Source organism: Balaenoptera musculus, chromosome 2, assembly GCF_009873245.2.
Source record: "Balaenoptera musculus isolate JJ_BM4_2016_0621 chromosome 2, mBalMus1.pri.v3, whole genome shotgun sequence".
Classification (NCBI taxonomy): domain Eukaryota; kingdom Metazoa; phylum Chordata; class Mammalia; order Artiodactyla; family Balaenopteridae; genus Balaenoptera; species Balaenoptera musculus.
In genome coordinates, this window is record NC_045786.1 from 131,752,207 (window position 1) to 131,771,881 (window position 19,675).

Here is a 19,675-nt window from a genome sequence, read left to right on the forward strand (position 1 = left end):
TTTTTTAGAAGGAGTTTGCATTTATATCATGTACACAAATGATTAATTTGATCTTCAGTCTAGCATCTGACAAAAGCTAGATCATTTGTTGAAAATATGGTATCATACTATGATTTTAAATACTATTTGGGATGACAGCTACTATGATTGAGAAGCTTGGATTTCAAAGTTAATTAGACCCAAATTCAAGTCCTCATCCTCTCACTTCCTGGATGTGTGACTGGGGTCTATTGATTTTTCCTCTCAGAGCTTCTGTTTCCTTATCTATAAAATGGAAATGATCATTAGATAAGTAAGTTAGGATGCTTCTGAATGTAAGGAACAAAATCCCTGACTACGAGTAGCTTAAACTATGGAGTTTTTAATCTCACAAGACAAGTAGTCTGGAGAGAGGAGGTTTAGGATTGATAATACAAGCGGTTCCATGAGGGCAGTGTTCTGGGGCAGCTTTTCTGCGGGTCTCCTGAACTGATGGATGCCTGGTTCCAAACATCACATGCAAAGTGCTTCTTCTGGGCTCTCTCTCTTTCTCTCTCTCTCTCTGTATTGGGAGTAATATGTACCCCAGAGGCCCCCAGCAGACCTCTGCTTGGGCCCCACTAACCAGTATTGGGTCACATGACCACTCCTAAACTACTCACTAGCAAAGGAGAATCACTAGAACTACCTGATTAAAACCAGGATTGTGTTAGTTGGAAAGGATTGGCTGTTGAGTGGGCAATCAATTATCTGATATAATTTAATTATTCTCACATAATAAGGTTATGAGAATTAAGTTAGAAAGAGTAAGGCCATAGCACACAGTGGGTATTTAATTAATGTTACTATACCCAAGAACTGAAACTATTGGGTAATAAACTCTAATTCAATAAGTATTTTTTGAGTATTTACAATGTACACTTAGATTAAAATTAATTTGTCACTTCTAGTTAAATGACTTGTACAGACAAGTAAAACAAGTAAAACATAAGCATAATTGCTTAAACGATGATATCCAAACTTAATGAAGCTTTGAAGGTGTAAGTAGGAGTCTTTTCTTTAAAAAAAAAAAAGAAATCTGTACATATAAAAGTATAGAATGAAGTATATATTAAGTATAGAATTAAGAAAAAAATTTTGATACTAATGATTTATTTTAATCAAAAGGATATGTAATTAATTTGGAGCTACTAATAAATTCAGATAATTTAGCCAAAGGGTTTTTAATTTTGAGGCCTAGGTTATTCATATAATTGAGCTTCTCAAGGGCAGGGATTATATCTTCTTCATTTTAGGTGAGCAATACTTGTTTTTTGAATGAATGAATGAAAGAACAGAGTAATGACACATCTCTGTATTTTGCCTAGGTTGTCTAGTCTGGCCATCAGAAAGGCATTTCAGGTCCAGCAAACATAGTTTGGAAACTATTCTATGCCAGGCATTGTGATAGGTGCAGAGGCAGTGAGATGAAAACAGTCCCTTTCATGTAGGAGCTTGCAGTCTAGTGAGGAATAGGCTAAGAGCTATAACTGAGGTAGGTACAAAGTGCTGTAGGAGCATGGGACCTGGGGAGGGCATCTGAGAGGAAGTGGTATTTAAGCTGGTTCCGGAAAGTTCAGTACACACTCTCTAGGCATGAGAACGGGAGGTCATTCTGGGTAGTCTGGCAAATGCATGGAGGTAAGTGGAACTAGGTGCTGATTTTAATGATGGCTGATAGTTATAATTTAAGGCATGAAACCTAAGGTCTAAGTCATTAGAAGACTAGTCAGTGCCACATACCTCAGTTGCATTTGTATGTACTTTTCAATTATGTTTATATTTAATGAGTACCTCCACATTGTAGAACCTTTTCATTGTCCTTGATAAACTTGATTCTTTTTAAAGAAACATATTAAAAGCATGATATCATATTTTATCTTTCTGGCAGATGATGACTTATGAGTGGTATTTACCCAAGATGGCAAAGCATTTACCAGGCGTCAAATTTCCTGGGAACCGGTGGAATCCTGTGGAAGGAATATTACCTAGTGGAATGGTCACATTTAATCTTTATCATTTTCTTGAAGTAAATAAACTGTAAGCACTCTTTTCATATAATAGCTTTTCTAAAATCTTAAGCTTTTCTAAAATTGTTTATGTAGCAGCTGTGCTTCATCCAAAAGACCAATTTTCTACACCTATTTCCCTGTCACCGGTGAGATTATCTCTGTAATTAAATTGAATATCTGTGCATAAATGAGGCCAGGCAGAAATAAATGTTATTGTTCTGGGTAAAAGAAAAATAAAGACAGATTAGCAAGAATAGCAAATAAGATCTTAGTACAATTCAGAGAAATTGGAGATGTGCCTGCCTACTTGAAATCATTGCAGGTAGATCGCAAGCAATTATAGTTTCCCCCTGATCAACACCATGGCCCCCTTTTAAGTTTAATGCAAATGTTTTCCAGGAATAATCACTATATAAAAATAGCTTAAGGATTTTTTTCTAAAGGATAAGGCATTTTTATAAATAAGAAAAACACCCACAGTTATGCTGGCTGAGATAACATATGAGAATTATGAATTCTATACTTGAGAACATAAAATTATTCATAGTTAAGATCAAGAATAAATAACTCCTTCAGTGGTAGTGTTGAACATTTTTCCTGTCCGTGAAATGCTTGGGATTGTCCAGAGCGTGAAGAAGAAAACTTATTTCATAATTTCTATTCTCTTAAAAAGGGGACTTCAGAAATTCTTTGTAAAAGTTAAACTATCCCTTACCAAGAACCTAATGATGTGGTACTTTTGGTGTTCAGAGCCTGAAGTTTACTGTGGCTCATGAAGTAATATGAAGGTGATAGGTATAAATGTGCTGTGAGAGTAATATTTAATTGTTCTATTTTGGAATAAAATGTTAACAATTAACATCTCCAAGTCAGCATTTTTTGGTGAATTTTATTTAATTCAACCTTATAAACATTAATTGAACCTACTATGTACCAGTTTGTATTAGGCAATAAAGTGAGACAGTTCCAGATTTAAGTAAGACTACAATCTAGTTGCATCTATACACAGATATGAATACAGTTGGCCGTAATATGATGGCATAAGCTCTATACTAACAAAGCCTTGTAAAGTGTGAGACACAGTAAATGTTCAATGTGTGTTTACTAAATAGATGATTTAATTGACAGTATAAGCCAAGTGTTCTGGGAGCATGGATGAGGAAGCAATTAATTCTGCCCAGGGGCATTTATTCAGTATTTATTTAATAAATATTGGGTATTCAAAATGTCCCAAGACCTATACTAGCTGCAGATGCATGGGTGTGATCCCTGCTGTTGCAATCTTTCAGAGAGGTGTCAAGTGGTACCTTAAACATGAAACAGATAAGTTATAGTATCAGCTGGCAAGCTTGATAATAGTGGTATGGATAAAATGTTGGAGACTTAAAGGCTAAGTAAGAATTTGCCAAGTGGGTAGGAACAATTAGGATACAGAACACATTCATGACCCCAGAAACTCCCTTTCACTGTCCTGTGTCATCATACTGTCCCCAAAGCCCTAACCCTCACAACCACTGATCTATTCTCTGTTCCTATAGTTTTACCTTTTCCAGAATGTCATATAAATGGACTCATAAAGTATGTGACTTTTTGACACCAGCATATTTCACTTAGCATAATGCCTTTGAGATCCATACAAGTTAATGTTGTATATCAATAGTTTATTCCTTTTCGTTACTGAGTAGTATTCCATTGTATGGTTGTACTACAGTTTATCCGTCCACCTGTTGAAGGACATTTGGGTTGTTTCCAGTTTGGGGCATTTGTGAATAGAGCTGCTATAAACATTCATGTACACGTTTGTGTGTAAATATGTTTTCATACCTAGGAGTGGGATTACTGGATTGTTTGTTTTTTTACTATTGAGTTTTGAGAGTTCTGTGTATATTCTAGATTCAAATCCTTTGTCAAATACGTGATTCATAAATATTTTCTCCCAGTCTTTTTGTTCTCTTCAAAGTGTCTTTTGCAGATAAAAGTTTCTTTATTTTGATGAAATCCAATTATCATTTTTTTCTTTTATGGATCATATTTTTTGATCTCATATCAAGAACTCTTTCCCTAATACCAGGTCTCAAAGATTCTCTCATGTTTTCTTCTAAGAGTTTTATAGTTTTATGTTTTACATTTCAGATCAATGGTCCCTTTTGAGTTAATTTTTGCAAGGGGGTTGCTTAGAACAAAGGTCTTTTTTTGCATATGAATATCATTTGTTGAAAACATTATTCTTTCTTCATTGAATTGCATTTGCACCTTTTTCTATATTTACAAAAAAATCCTTCTGGGTTTTTGGTTGGTTTTAATTTGATTAGTGTTTTCATGGTATTTCTCTTTTTATCCTTTTGCTTTTAACCACCTATGTCACGTTTAAAGTGGGTTTCTTGTAGACAGTATATATTTGGCTCTTGTTTTATTATCCATTCTGACAATGTCTATGTTTTCATTGTGTATTCAGATCATTTGCATTTAATGTAAATATTGATATGTTTTAGACATACATCTATCATTTTATTATTTGTTTTCTGTTTGTTTCTCTGTTTTTCATTCCACTGTTTCCCTTCCTGCTTTCTTTGGGATACTTTGATTTTTTCTAGTATTCCATATTAAATTATTTTTACTATGTCTCTTGGTAAATTTTTTCACTGGTTGCTCTTGGAATTACAGTATACAGACATACTTAACTTTTTACAATCTACTTATTACTTCAAGTGAACTGTAGAAACCTTAGTGGCATATAAGTTCCTTTAACCTCCCAACTTTTGATTGAGTTGTCAAATATATTAGACATGTGATAATTTTTGTTTTCAACCATCATACATATATTTTTAAATCTAAGAGAAAAGATAATCTAAAATATTTGTCCACATATTTACCAGATCTTTTGCTCTTCCTGCAATCCTGATATTCCAAGTTCCCTCTTGTATCATTTCTCTTCATCTGAAATTAGTCCTTTAGCATTTCTTTTAGAACAAGACTGTTAGTGAATTCTCTTAGTTTTCCTGTATCTGAAAATGTCTTTATTTCACCTTCATATTTGAAGGATATTTCTGGATATGGAATTCTGGCTTGATAGTTCTTTTTTTTCCCCACCACTTTAACAATGTTATTTTATATCCTTTTGACATGCATGGTTTCTGATGAGAAATCTGCAGTTACTCAAATCATTGTTTCCCTTGTGTAAAATGTGTTGTTTTTCTCTGGCTGCTTTCAAGATTTTTTATTTGTCTTTAGTTTTCAGCAGTTTGATTATGATGTATCTGGGCATGAATTTCTTTGAGTTTAACCTACTTGGGATTTACTGAGTGTCTCGAATCTGAAAGATTATGTCTTTCACAAAATTTGGAAGCTTCCTGACATTATTTCTTTAAGTACTTTTTCTGCCCCACCTTCTTTCTCTTCTCCTTCTGGGATTCTGATGACACCAGGGTTAGACCTTTTGATATTGTCCCACAGGTGCCTAAACTCTGTACATTTTCCTCAATATTTTTTCTCTTTGTTTAAATTGTATAATTTCCCTTGATCTGTCTTCAAGTTCACCCAGTGGAGGAATAATAGGAATTTGCTCCCAGCCTTTGGAACCACAGCTCCTCTGATTAGCGAGAAGTGTTCCCCTTCCTCAGAGCTATAGGGACCTGCCCAGCTGCCACTGCTGTAACTGTGCTGCTGCTGGCACAGTATTGCCCAGTGCCCAGGGAAGGAAAGAAGGGAAAACATCCTGGGGATTTCCTCTGCTCTCCCCAGTCTGTACAAGTTCCTTTTCCTGCCCCTTGGGCTAGGAAAAAGGGAGGGGGCTGGGCTTTTCTTGGAGTTCTTTCTGTCCTTACTTGGTATGTACTTTTGGGTTTCAGGCTTCCTTTGAGTCCAGGCCAGGTAATCCTGGAAGGGGAAAAGGGATAAACTCACTGCGGATTTGGTGGAACTTAGAATTCTGCTTTCTTCCTTCAATCTTCTTTCTACCATTTATTTTTCAGAGTCTTCAGATAGTTGTTCCAGGTCTTCTGTTCAGAAATTATAGTTGTGTGCAGTGAGAGAGACAGAATAGAATATGATGACTCCATCTTCCCTAGAACCAGAACTCTATTATGTTTTACTTTATGTCATATAGTGCATTTAATCTTAAACAGCTGTGAAAGATAGTTCATACCAATTTCACTGATGAGGAGACCAGACACAGGTAATTAAGTAATTTCCCCAAAATCATAGAGCTAATACATGGTGGAAAAAATCCAAAATCTAAGCCAGAAGTGTCTTGTTTCAAAGTTCATGAAATTTTTACTTTCAAGTAATTGCTCCTAACATGCTCCTTTTTTTTTTTCTACTTGGTAATAGCTGTTAAGGTATACACCAAAAATTGGAATAGAACCAGTCAATTATAATGTTTTTGAGCTAAGCTTATTTAAACCATTTCTATTACTAATTTTTGCAGGATTTGAAGATCCTAATAGTTAGTCAAATCTAATTAATTTTATTCAGCAAATATTGTGTATTAGCTGTGCATCATGCTATGTGGGATTTAGAATTAATTCAGAGATAGAGAGCCTATTCTCAGGAGGCTTCTGGGCTTCTCAGAAAGATTTATAAATGAAGATAACAAGTTCAATAAAATAATGTTAAAAGAGATTAAAAATAAAATGCAATGGAAATTTGAGGAAGGAGAGATTAGTAGTAGTAGTAGTAGTAGTAGTACTACTACTACTACTACTACTATGAAGACATATTTCCACCTATACAATTTTAAAGGTATCAAATAATATGTATAATTACACGTGAGACAGAACCACAGAAGGGTTCCTTGTAACAGTGCTTATCCCCAAGTGATTTCTTGCAATGTCACAAACAGGTAGTTTTATCATTTATGTCTGTGCGCTTCCCCTCAACCTCCCAAACAGCATTTTTTACACTAATATCAATGTAAATTTATTTATTTTTAAAATTTATTTATTTATTTTTGGCTGCGTTGGGTCTTTGTTGCTGTGCACGGGCTTTCTCTAGTTGCGGCGAGCAGAGGCTACTCTTCGTTGTGGTGCACGGGCTTCTCATTGCGGTGGCTTCTCTTGTTGCAGAGTACGTGCTCTAGGTGCGTGGGCTTCAGTAGTTGTGGCATGCAAGCTCAGTATTTATGGCTCACGGGCTGTAGAGCACAGGCTCAGTAGTTGTGGCGCACGGGCTTAGTTGCTCTGCGGCATGTGGGATCTTCCCGGACTAGGGATCGAACCTGTGTTCCCTACGTTGGCAGGCAGATTCCCAACCACTGCACCACCAGGGAAGTCCCTCAATGTAAATTTAAATCAATCTATTTGGGAGAGATTTAAATAAACCAAAGTGTTCACAAATGGTTTATTGGTAACCGAGGTTTAAAGAGTCAGAAGTGACCCTTCATGAGTTATACTTAACATTTAGAACTTTAAGTTAAAAATGCATATTTTTCTGTTTTCAATAGAAAAGAAACATTTGTTTGCATAGGAATTCATGAAGGCGACCCAACCTGGAAAAAGAACTATTCACTTTGGCCATGGGGTTCTTGTGACAAATTAGTTTCTTCGGAGATTATATTCAACCCTGAGGAATGGATTAAACTTACGAGAAACATCTATAACTGGACTGAAGACTATGGAAGGTATGGAGAGCAGTTAAGTTTTTCATCAGTGTATAGCCATTTTGTGTGCCTAAAAAACTTACTAAGTTTTGAGATGCCTTTAAATTATTTGATATATTTTGTGTTTTTTTATTAGTAGTTAATATTGTTATTTGCTGCCCACAGAGTATTGTAATAGAGAAGGAGAACATGTATTTCTTGTCCTCAGGCTTGGAGATGGAGGAAGGGCGGTGGTGGTTGATTGGGCACCACAGTAGTTAAACATGTGCCACCGTCCGCCACCAGCTGTTGTAATGCCACACGGTCCACCATCCTGTAGCTTAGACCCTAAAAGTGGAAGAGATTTATTAACTGCAACAGAGCTTTAAAAGGCACTCACTCTGTTGCCCATGATAGTTTCCACCTGCATAAACTCATATTTTTTTTTCTTCAAGAATGGCAGATCACTTCTCTGTAGGGAAGACTGGGATTTGAGTAACTTTTTCTTCAGTTGTTTGTCATCAGCCTTGGTCTGTCGTGTTGGGCATGATTAGTCTTCCTGGAAGCATTTCTACCTAGACTTGACTCTCTCCCATATGGAAGACGAGTCACCATCTGAAGATAGGTGTCTCCATTGACTATATTTAAATTATGAATTATTCAAAGATTAGATAATTATTGCTTATAATTCAAGAACAACAGTCAAGATCATATGAACAAATGGTACCAAAGTTTTTTGAGTCAATATGAGCAAATAGACCACATTGCTGTGCACCAGCGAGAGCTGGATAAGTAGTTCTACATCAGAGTACTCTGTGACGGGAATTCCCTGGCAGTCCCGTGGTTAAGACTCAGCGCTTTCACTGCCGTGGCCCAGGTTCAATCCCTGGTCAGAGAACTAAGATCCCACAAGCTGCACGGTGCAACCAAAAAAAAAAGTACTCTGTGATCATTGTGAGGAAAAGTTAGAAAATCACCTGTTCTCCAAACAGCTGACGACAGTACAGGTACATGGCATCACTCATTATCTCCATTCTGTCAAAATAGATACGTAATAAAAGAAATTTTAATTAAGTGAAAAAAAATCAGCAAATGGTTCAGCCAGTGTCTTTGGAGCAGCATCCTAGCTCCAGCAATGACTTATCCAAGCCGGGAGTCCCCTCTCTTTACAGCTCAGTGGCTCTTAGCTGTGTCCATAGAGTGACCCAGGCCTCACCCGCCCCATCACCCACCTGACAGTTCTTAGGAACAGCTGGCTCCCCAAATGCCTCCAGCCTCTTCCCACTAATCTTTAGTTTGCTCCCGTGAGGCACTGGGGCTCATTATGCAGATTAAGAATACATTTACCAAAACCTCAAATTCCTAATGATCAAATTTTTCTAGGAGAATAAGTTTGTTATTTTGGTCTCTATCAGTACTTCAGGATGCAGCCTACTTTATTTGCCTTGTAAGGTTATAAAACAAGAATTACATGTCCACAGCAATAAAGGTAGCTAGCAGAAACATGTTACCGTTTTCTTGTAACTGCAGGTTTGCTCCATCTTCCTGGGAATCTGTGGCCAATGAAGAGATGTGGCAAGCCAGGTGAATAATGTACACGTGTGTGTTTGCAGTCTGTCTGTAATGCAGCAGAAGAGCCTCTGGCGCTTTTCATCTGGGGAGTAGTGGTGCGTGGGGATCATAAAAATAATACTTACGAGCAATTATTTTGTTTGAGGCATTGTACTAATCATTACCCACGCATAATCTCATTTCATCCTCACAGTAACCTGTGAAGAAGTTATTATTATCCCCGTTTTACAAAAGAACAAACTGGAGGTAGAGAGGTTACTTGTCCAAGGCCACATAGTTCTACCAATAGAGTCCAAAACTCACATCTCTCTGACTCTGGAACATTCCTAATTCCTATGCGCTCCTATCTCAACTAAACCAAAGTGAGTGTAATTGATTGAGGAGAAGTTGATAATTACAACCCTGTCTCCATGTGTAATGTGCTAGTTAATTATTTAAGCACTTATTGAAAACTTCCTAGAGACCAGGCACTGTGCTAGGCATGGAAGCTACACATATGAATATGACACAGTTCCTGCTCTCAAGGAGCTCAGTCTAATGGAACAGACAGACATGTTCAAAGAGATCTGACTCTTCATGTGCTAGATGCTGTACTTTCCTGTTGTTCCTGTGTGGAACAGACCCTTCATGGTGACGCTCTTGACTCTCTGGGTTCCTGTCATTCTTTTAAAATATTCAAAATATCTAACACTAACAGACTTTGGCCTAAATATTAATGTAAAAGTCCTAAGTGATGCAGACAGGGGTACCAAGTATGAAGTGCTTCCTCCAGTAAAAATGTGTTGATGCCCACTCTGGGCCAGGGACGGTGCTTTGCACAAAGAATTGAGTTAGGGTGTAAAGGGCTTACATACATTTAAAGAGGTTTTTTAAAAAATTGTCAAGAGGGACTTCCCTGGCGGTCCAGTGGTTGGGGCTTTGCCTTCCGGTGCGGGGGGTGCGGGTTCGATCCCTGGTTGGGGAGCTGGGATCCCGCATGCCTCGTGGCCAAAGGGCCAAAGCATAAAGCAGGGGCAACGTTGTGACAGATGCAATAAAGACTTTGAAAGTGGTCCACATCAAAAACATCTTAAAAAAAAAAAACTGCTAATAAATGGTTCTTGACAAAATAACAATTACAAAAAAGATACAGTTTTTGCAGTAGTGTTTTTGAAAAAGTCAGAAAATTGCATATTTCAAGTTATCAGCCCAGTTATAGGAACAAATACTTGCTTTGAAGAACTAATCAAAGATACACCGAATGTCTCCACAATTCCTCACTGTGATTGAATGTGGGAAAGCTGGGGGAGAAATCACATAAAAGAAGAAAGCAGGTCATTATTCGGGCAGGTATTGATTTAATTGGTGTGCTGAATACAATTTGGATGAGCTCATGTGGTCAAAGAGTCCAGCCATCTTTGAAGAACTGGTCACATGTGGCATGAACCGTCACGATGGGTACCTTCAGGGATGTGCTGACAAACTCAGCAAGTCTCCGCCTCCCAGCTGCTCTTGCATAATGAAATGTACATCTGGAAGGAAGATGATGTACAATAGGAATGATGAACATAAGCTTTTTTCTAAAAGATTTGGCAGTAGGTGTGAATGCAGTGTCTTGGGATGGCGGGGGAGGATTACCGTTGGTTCAGAGTAAACTATTAATATGAGAGAAGTGAAAAGAATACAATAAACGGTTTTGTATGTTCCTTATCAGTGGAAAAGTCTGGCAGATTTAGCTTTGAATGTAAAATTGACATGAACACCCTTCCACTCCCAGGATGAAAACCCCATTCTTCATCTTTAACCTGGCAGAAACTGCAAGTTTGCCTTCAGATGTGAAAGCTCAACTCTACACTCACGCGTATAATGTATGTTGTACTTTTAACGTATATAAATTTATTTGGTGGGAGGGTAGTGGTGACTGTTTGGGATGGAGAAAGGGTGTATCACAGTAGAGTTTTTACTTTTTTGTTTCCAGCTTTATTTGGCATTATAAAGCAGTATAAATGGAAAAATAGTCATGTGTATCACATATAGTATCTAAAGTAAATGGCTGTGGTCCACAAAATAATGAAAGAAGTTCATGTCCTAATCTCCAGAACCTATGAATATATGGCCTTACATGGCAAAGGGCACTTTGCAGATGTGATTAAGGATCTTGTGGTGGGGAGATGATCCTGGATTTCCAGGTGGGCCCAACGTAATCACAAGGGTCCTTAGAAGAAGGAGGCAGGAAGGTCAGAGTCAAAGAAGGAGATGTGGCATTGCAAGCAGAGGTCAGAGAGAAAGACTTAAAAGATTGCCACACAGCTGGCCTGGAAGATGGAGGAAGGGGCCACAAGTTGGGGAGTGCAGGCAGCCTTTGGAAGCTGGAAAGGGCAAAGAAAGATTCCAGAGCCTCCAGAAGGAACACAGCCCTGCTGATTTTACAAAAACCTTGATTTTTATGACTTTTGACCCCTAGAAGTATTCAATAATACATTTATATTGTTTTAAGCCACTACATTTGTGGTGATTAGTTACAACAGCAGTAGGAAACTAATATGATGGCTTTATTTAAAAGAAGAAACGAGTTCTGATGGGTTGCCCTCTATGCAAAATCATGACCCTGGCTACACTTGAAATGATTGGGCCGTGGCTGGTTGGGATTTCTTTTTTTTTTTTAATTAATTTATTTATTTTTATTTATTCATTTTTGGCTGTGTTGGGTCTTCGTTGCTGTGCACAGGCTTTCTCTAGTTGCGGCGAGCAGGGGCTGCTCTTCGTTGCAGTGCACAGGCTTCTCATTGTGGTGGCTTCTCTTGTTGTGGAGCACGGGCTCTAGGGCACGCGGGCTTCAGTAGTTGTGGCACGCGGGCTCAGTAGTTGTGGCTCGCGGGCTCTAGAGCACAGGCTTAGTAGTTGTGACACACGGGCTTAGTTGCTCCGTGGCATGTGGGATCTTCCTGAACCAGGGCTTGAACCCATGTCCCCTGCATTGGCAGGTGGATTCTTAACCACTGCTCCACCAGGGAAGCCCTGGTTGGGATTTTATGAGAGAGATAAAGGGTCATGGAGAGTGGCTCTGTCTTCTGATGTGGCCCCAGGAAACCAAACAGCCTTCACATCCAGCCACACTGAGGCTCTTGCTTAGCTGGTCCTCTGTGATGGCAAGGGGAGTACAGAGTAGAGGCTTGCTTTGCTGTAGCACTATGTTAACAAGTCCCTGCTTTTCTGTGATTTATAGCACTGGGCTCTTCATCACCTTCAGAGATAGTCTTGGAGCCTGCTGTGTAGGAAATAGACATCCTGGCGAAGGCCAATAAGAACAGAGCCCAGGAGCTGTATGTCTAAGCAAGTGAGGAGGTATTTCTGCTGTCTCTGGGCTGCTGTAGATCTACTCAGCCAGGACATTTGTTTGGTGCTGAGTCAAAATTGCATGGTGTCCAATTAGTATGACAGATTTTACTCCTCAATTTTGTGCTCATTGGTCCACTGTTTATTCATTTATTCATTCACTCACAGAGCATTTATGGAGCACCCAGTCTGTACCAAATACTGTGATGGAGACAATCAGGAATATTCCCTGCTGTCAAAGAGGCACAAGCTAGAGAGAGAGATGGAAGATAAGGTCCTCAGTTAATTCAGTCGTGAGAGTTACGAGAGGTTTGCAGAGGTGCGGTGGGAGCAGAGAGCAGCATATGAGTACAGCCTTCTGGGGAGGGGCTGGTGAGGAAGGGAGGGAAGGCTTCTAGAGGAGATGTCACCGCAGTGTCATCTTGAAAGATCAGAAGGAACTGGCCAGGCAGATGTGGGGCAGGGTAGCGAGAAAGTGGGGGAGGGCGGACAGTCCATAAGGACGGAACCACAGGGACAAAGGCGGAAACCTCCTAGGCGCCCACTCAAGGACAGCCAGGGACTAGTTATAGGAAGCGGCATGCTGGAGTTCTGTCTGGCAGTTAGGAGGTCCAGGTTCAAGGCCTGCTCCACCATTCACTGTCAACTGTGAGCCAGTTAACCTTTCCAGACCTCTATTTTTTCTTTAAAAAAAAAAGTGGACTGTAAACTTTATAGATTATCTCTCATATCCTGGTCATATCTGGTTCATCTCTAATACCCTGTGATTCTGTGAAAAACAAGTAGTATTTAGTTGGGAGAAATCCGAGACTTACTAATATTTTATGTTCTCATCAGTGATCTGTTTCATGGTCAGTTGTTAGGCCACTACTGAAGCTAATTCATGGATTTATTGTCCCTTTGGGCCTGTAAGCATTATTCTGTTCAGTGAACACAAGTCTGTAGCAGTCTATAGGTATCTCCTTCACATACGTCTTCAGATGTGTGACATCATTTGCAAGACAAATGAGGCCAAATACTCCATGGGTCAACACAAATCAGCCCCTAGTACAGGTGTTTCAAGAACATTCTTGTTAGGTATAAAAGATATTTTTGTTATTATTTACATTATCCTGCTCAATAGCTTATACAGAACATTAAGTTCAGGTATAGTGGGAGAGCAAGAATGATCTTTGTTATCTTTAGGAATACATCTGATACATTGAAGATTTCCCCCAAGACAGAATACTTTCCACTAACACTAATGTCACAGTGATACACGCCTAGAGGGGGAAATGTAATTCCACATGATGAGAAATGACTCTTAGCTTCTTAAGATACAGCACATGTGGCCTAATGGGCCATCCAGAATGAGTCGATGTTCTAGAAAAGGGTAGCGTAGTTGTTCTGATGTCTGAAGACTGAAGCAGGGAGGTCATGAGCGTGCCTCTTATTCTCTTGACCCATTGGGAAATGAAGTGCTAGCATCTGTCTTGCACTCCAGAACCTTATCAGGATTTTGATAACTTGGGAAAGAAAAGAACCTGAGCAGTTCCTGAGCACCTGCTTTGTTCCGGGCAGCCTGCCATGCATTTTACAGATGTCCCTCATCAGAGGGAGGCTTGGGAAGAGGAGCAACGGATAGGGAAAAAAAACCCAAAAAACTATAAGGAAAGGCAGAGAAGCTTTGAATATTTTACTAAGAAAATAAATGGGTAGGAGGCTGACTTAATAGCTTTGATGTCTATGAACGTGCGAGGTGACTCTCCTATTTTATGGAGTGAAGAGAACTAAGGGGAAAATAGCTTTAAAAGGCAGCTTGAGGACTGAGGGGTATTAAGTATCAAAATGACATATCAAATACGGATCGGGGACTTTTTCATGGGGATGTTGTTTTGAAATAGATTAGGTAGGCATTTGTCTGCTCTGGAGTAGGGGTTGGGGAAATAGATAATATAATTGGGTCCCTTTCAACTGGATGATGTAATGAGTATAGTTCTAATTCAAAAAGCCCTTGTCGCTGGAGAAAGCATCATTGCTTGTCCTGTGCTCTCATGGAGGCTACTGGTTAACTCAAGTGCCTGTGGATCTGACTCCAATTTGATAATCCCCGAGAAGGCTGTGAAATTCCCAAATAAGCAAGTATAATATTCTGTTTTGTAGATCTGCATCTACTTCTTGGTTTATTTGTTAAATTTTGATGTTTTTCCTCTGGAAAACTCAATATTAAAGATTCTAACTCTATCCAATTAATACTATCTCTGATATTGAAAAACAAAGTTCTGAATTCCTGTGGGCAAAGTTTTAACTATGAAAATTGTAATTTTAGGACACTGTGAAGATTTTCAATATCTCACTTTAAGGATGTCTCTTAAATTCTATTACGCCCAGTCTGTTTGATGTTGGATTTGTTTGATGTGTTTTATTGTCGCTATTGTTATTACTGTTGTTTATAATATAGAGAGAAATTTATGTAAAAATGAGGGGCAAAATTTAAATTTCTTCAAGTTCTTTTTCCATGCAGTTTTCTAAAGAAAGCTATTTTTTTCTCCAATAGCTAAATTTAGAGTTTCAACCTTTCTGCCTGTTGAGTAAATGGCTTTCCATGAATTAGAACTAAATCCCTTTCTCAGAACGTCTTTCTGGAGGAAGAGCATTTTGTCCTGACACAGTGTGTCTTAGGTTCCCTCTGCAACATCCAAAAAACCCCAGAAGCAGTTTTAGATGAAGCACATTTGCCTCCTGCTACTGTAATAATTATAGTAACATCCTTGCATTTTCTGCATGGCCTAGCAACAATTAGATTTTTACTGTAGGCTGCTTGGATTTTTGTTTCTTGTGTTAATTTCTCTGTGTTTCCTGTTTTTTTTTTTTTTTTAAAAAAAGTCAAGGGATAACAATGGAATACCAACATTTTTGCTGTCTTCCAGCTTTATAAGGAGATTGTCTATTTACGAAAGGAACACCCAGTGAACTGGCATAAGAACTATGCCATCGCCTGTGAACGGATGCTGCGCCTTCGGGAAGGAGGTGCAGACCCTGAAGTCTTGTTATCTGAAACCATCAGACACTTCCGTCTCTACACTCAGAAGGCCCAGAATGATCCACAGCTGGCCGATATTTCAGTTGCTCTAAAACACCTAAGGAAAGAACTGCAAAGTCTGAGAAATATGAAAAATGGCTGAGACAGCAAACTGTGAAAAACCTGCTTGGCGTTTGGCTTCCAAAATTCCAAAATCTCAAAGTTTTTCATCCAAGAAAAGAAAGAGCATAAAAAAATGGAAGCCTAAGTCATCTCCCAGATATAAGTACATGGTGCAGCCGCACTGTTTCGGAGGGGGGCGCGGTTAGAGACTGACATGTGCTATTTATGCAAATTCTATTTAGCCCATGTTACTGAATTAGCATTTCAGCGAGAATATTTTGAAAAATCTTCCTACTTCCACAGTCTTTCACCAAATGAGTCGCTTGATTAGATTCTAGAAGAGAATGAACTGTTTTCATATACTTAAAATATTGACCATGAATCTTAAGGGCCCTGCTTATTGGGATTGGTATTGAAATTAAATTCTTAAAACATTAATACCATACCAAAGACATTCTTTGTTTCCGAGAAGTGAAATCATTTTTTTTTAAGAATGAATCTTGTTATGCTTCAAGTTAGAATACTGATTTTTTTTTTTTTTTTGAGTAGCTGCGGTTGTTACATAATCTCACACTTCAAACTAAATACCAACCAAATGATATTTTGAAAAGGTTGGGGTTTTATTGTCTTAGATCATTCTCTGAAATCACTAAAAAATTAAGCTAATTGTTGTTTGCTTTTTTTTCAGTTGCTTAAACTGATTGGCAAGTAAAAAGGATTTTGTCTTTCCTTAATTAATTTTATATTCATGTTTTACTTCTATTTGGGCTCATAAATCTGGGCCCAATAATTAGTAGGCTTCCTGCTGCCAAAATGCCAAAAAAAAAAAAAAAAAAAGGGCAGGGGCTCGGGGGGTGTGGGGAAGTGGTTCAATAAATTCATTTCTGTTACAAGCATCTTTTATACATATTACTAAAGAGAACATAGTAAGAAATGCAAATAATAGTTCTTTATTTTATTATGACAGTTAATTAATAGCAACCTGTTTTAATGAATAAAGTCACTCAGAGTCCTTCAGCACTTCCTAAGTAGAGGCCTGAATCTGTAGGGATTCTTTTCCCCCCAATTGTATAGCTCCTAGACTCCAAGAACTATATAGGCCCCTGTATAGAAATGCTCACTAATGAAGAGGGAGGGCTAGAAGCTTGTCTGCATTCAAAGATCACTGGTGAGTCATTCAGCAAGAAAAGGCCCCTTACCAGGAATAGTCACAGTTCCGTGGCATTGTACTAGCAAAAGGGTCTGATCAAAGGTCTCCTGTGGAGCTTGCATGGTTCCCTTTCATACTACGACCATAATTAAAACCACTAATTCTCTTTTAAAATGCTGCAGGATGCCATGTAGGCATCTGTCTGGAGTGTCCTTTGTGATGTCATAAGCTGTTAAGGACCAGTGCCGAGGGCTTTTGAGTGAAATGCCAGTCATGAAGGTGCTTCAAGACAAGGGTGCCTCTAAAAGCTTGACAGGGCCTTGACTGCACAATTCGAGCTGAATTTGCCCCTTGTCAGCTGCCAGTAAATAAATCTCAAAGGGGGAAAAGCTGAAGTTTCATTACCTGATCCATGGGGCTTTGTTGGTTTTGGCATCACACAGGGGAAGCTCTTGCCCCTCCATTCTCTGGATTTGAAGATGTCCATTGGAGCCTGCAGTGCCTGGACGGGGTTCAGAGCGGAACCTTTTGAAGAGTGTCAATAGTTGTAACAGTTCAGCTGTTAGGAAGACAAATAAATGGAGGAGCTCATTAATCCGCTTTTGGCTCTCAGTGCCTTTTGCCCTTTTATCACAGCCTTATTAGGCTCCTACTCATCTTGAACCAGAAAAAAATGAATTGAAGTTGTTGAGTACTAATTGGCAAAGACTTTTAATCATGGGCCAAGAACTTTCACTGACTTGAAAGTAACTTCTCCACAGGGAAGAACCAAAAACCTGGTTTACCTTAAAACAAAAACCTGTTGGAGTGCAGTGTGGTGTAAAAATTTAAGGAAGCATTGATAAATTGTCTAAGTTGATCCATTTGAAAGAATTATATAAGATTATGATTTCCACTTTTCTTTAAAAAGAGTACAATAAGACTCATATGTGCGTTCCCTGGAAATGCATTGTCTTTATTATTTCAGAAAAGAGATTACATGCATATGTGAGATGATCATATTGGTTTTGAACATCTACATATTGTATATGGAATAATATGTAAGTATTCACTTCAGCATCTACATACACATCTGGTGTTGGAGTAATATTTCCTATTTATGGCCTTAAGACTGGAAAATGAGGGCCTCTTTTTGAAAATATCTGCATTTTAAATGTGTCTATAATGTGGTACTACATATATGCCTGAATATGCTTTGCATATTGACTGTTGTCTGATGGTGCATAGATTATTCTGTATTTGTGCATCAGTGGCTTTGGGCCACTCTCTGTTTGAGAAAGCAATGATATGATGGCCCACAGTAGACAGGATCATAATCATTTAAATTTCCAAAAACCAGCAGTGAATGAAAAAAGAGCAAACTGAGCTGAGATTTTGGGATGTTGGGCTTCATTCCCAGATCAACTACTTTGAAGAATTCTTTCCTTTCTACTGTGTGAGGTTAAACAAGTTGCTTTCCTTTTCTTTCTCTTACTTCTCCTTGGCTAGTACACAAACACCATAAAATCTGACAGAAGGGGTATCCTTTAGTCTAACCCCCGACATGGAAGAGAATGTGAAGGAGGTGACTTCTGCGGGATTTGGCTAGCATTCTCCTAGCAGTGTCCCTGGAGTGCCGTGGGTTGGCAGGATGACAGGAACCCTGCAAGGCCAACTTCTGCCTGGACTTTGGCCTGAGGAGCAAGTGGGAGCCAGCAAAACTGTCTGCCTCTCCACATGCTGTGGTGCCCTCCTGCCCGGCACCGAGGCTGGCACACACCACAGAGTGAGTGGAGAGGGAGATTGTGGCTTCCATGTTCCCTAACAAACCTCCCCAGCCCTGTTCCCGCTGATGGAGGTATGCTTGCTTCTTGCTATTGACTTTCCTCTTCTCTTTGTTTTTTCAAAGGATCCTTTTTTTTTTTTTTAAATGCTTTTGTTCTATGACTCAAAATGCAGCCAAAATAGAAGTGAATCAATGACTAGTGTCCTATTTTGAAGTCTCCTAATAGAAATTGTGAAATGTTATTTCTGCCTGTATTCGTAGTCCTTTCTAATGACAGAACCATGATGTTTAGCCTTTATTATACTTAAATAAAGCCATTTTGAGTGTTAGGATTATTGTATGATACCCTGCTGATTTCTTTAAGTCATCAGATTAGGATGTGAAGAGTAGTTTTTTAATTTATATTTTGAAAGTTAAACAGTGTGAGTCCTTTTTCATAGTTCCTACCAATATCCCTCAGAATTTAGAACTGTTAATACTTTTAATATTCAGGACAAAAAGTTAACACCAAAGATTTTTTTTTAAAATGGATCCTATTACAGCAAATCCTTTTACTCTGTTTTAATTCTGGTATATTTTGTAAAAGCACCAATGTAGAGTATTACTTAAAATTCTGTTCTTCTAACTGGCTCCAAGTCCTATGGTTCGGTAAAGAAAACAATTCAAACTCAGTAAGAGATTCACACTGCTTTGTTCATCCTCATATTTTGTTGTGAATGCAAACCCATTCTAAGGCTTATACTCACAAACAAATAAGTAATGTTTCCAGGGATTCTGGAAACATCTAAAGGCCAAGATCTTGGCACAGCATTACAGAGCAAACAGGGAGCTAAAGCTTTAGCCGCGATCATATTCAATGAAGACGTCATTGTCAGTACCCTCTAAAGGTCTGTTTGATTTGGATCAGCGTGGACGGTATAAAACAAGCCTCAGAAATAGCACGATGTGCTTACCTGGATATCGGAAGGTAAACTAGTAGGAATATATCTTGAGGAAGGGATTTTTCTGAAAAAAAACTCTGATTGCTCTTCAACAATGTTAACATATATTTGTATATCCTGGAAAGATTAGCTTATGTCATATTGCAAAAAGAAAAAGATGGGAGAGACAGGTAGAGGTTACAAAACTGTAAACATAGAGCCTG

The 19,675-nt window shown here is 38.6% G+C and overlaps 1 protein-coding gene across 2 annotated transcripts in view; it reads left to right on the plus strand.

Moving 5' to 3' along the window:
* The window catches only part of TMEM260 (transmembrane protein 260), a 63,856-nt gene extending 44,993 nt beyond the window's left edge, over window positions 1-18,863 (plus strand). For both annotated transcript variants that reach the window (XM_036842458.1, XM_036842459.1), the window contains 5 exons: window positions 1,910-2,058; window positions 7,471-7,647; window positions 9,136-9,189; window positions 10,934-11,024; window positions 15,402-18,863. In XM_036842458.1, coding sequence (XP_036698353.1) covers window positions 1,910-2,058; window positions 7,471-7,647; window positions 9,136-9,189; window positions 10,934-11,024; window positions 15,402-15,656 — 726 coding nt within the window. In that variant the 3' untranslated portion in view covers window positions 15,657-18,863. The remainder of the gene's footprint in view (window positions 1-1,909; window positions 2,059-7,470; window positions 7,648-9,135; window positions 9,190-10,933; window positions 11,025-15,401) is intronic.
* The last annotated feature ends 812 nt before the right edge of the window (window positions 18,864-19,675 follow it).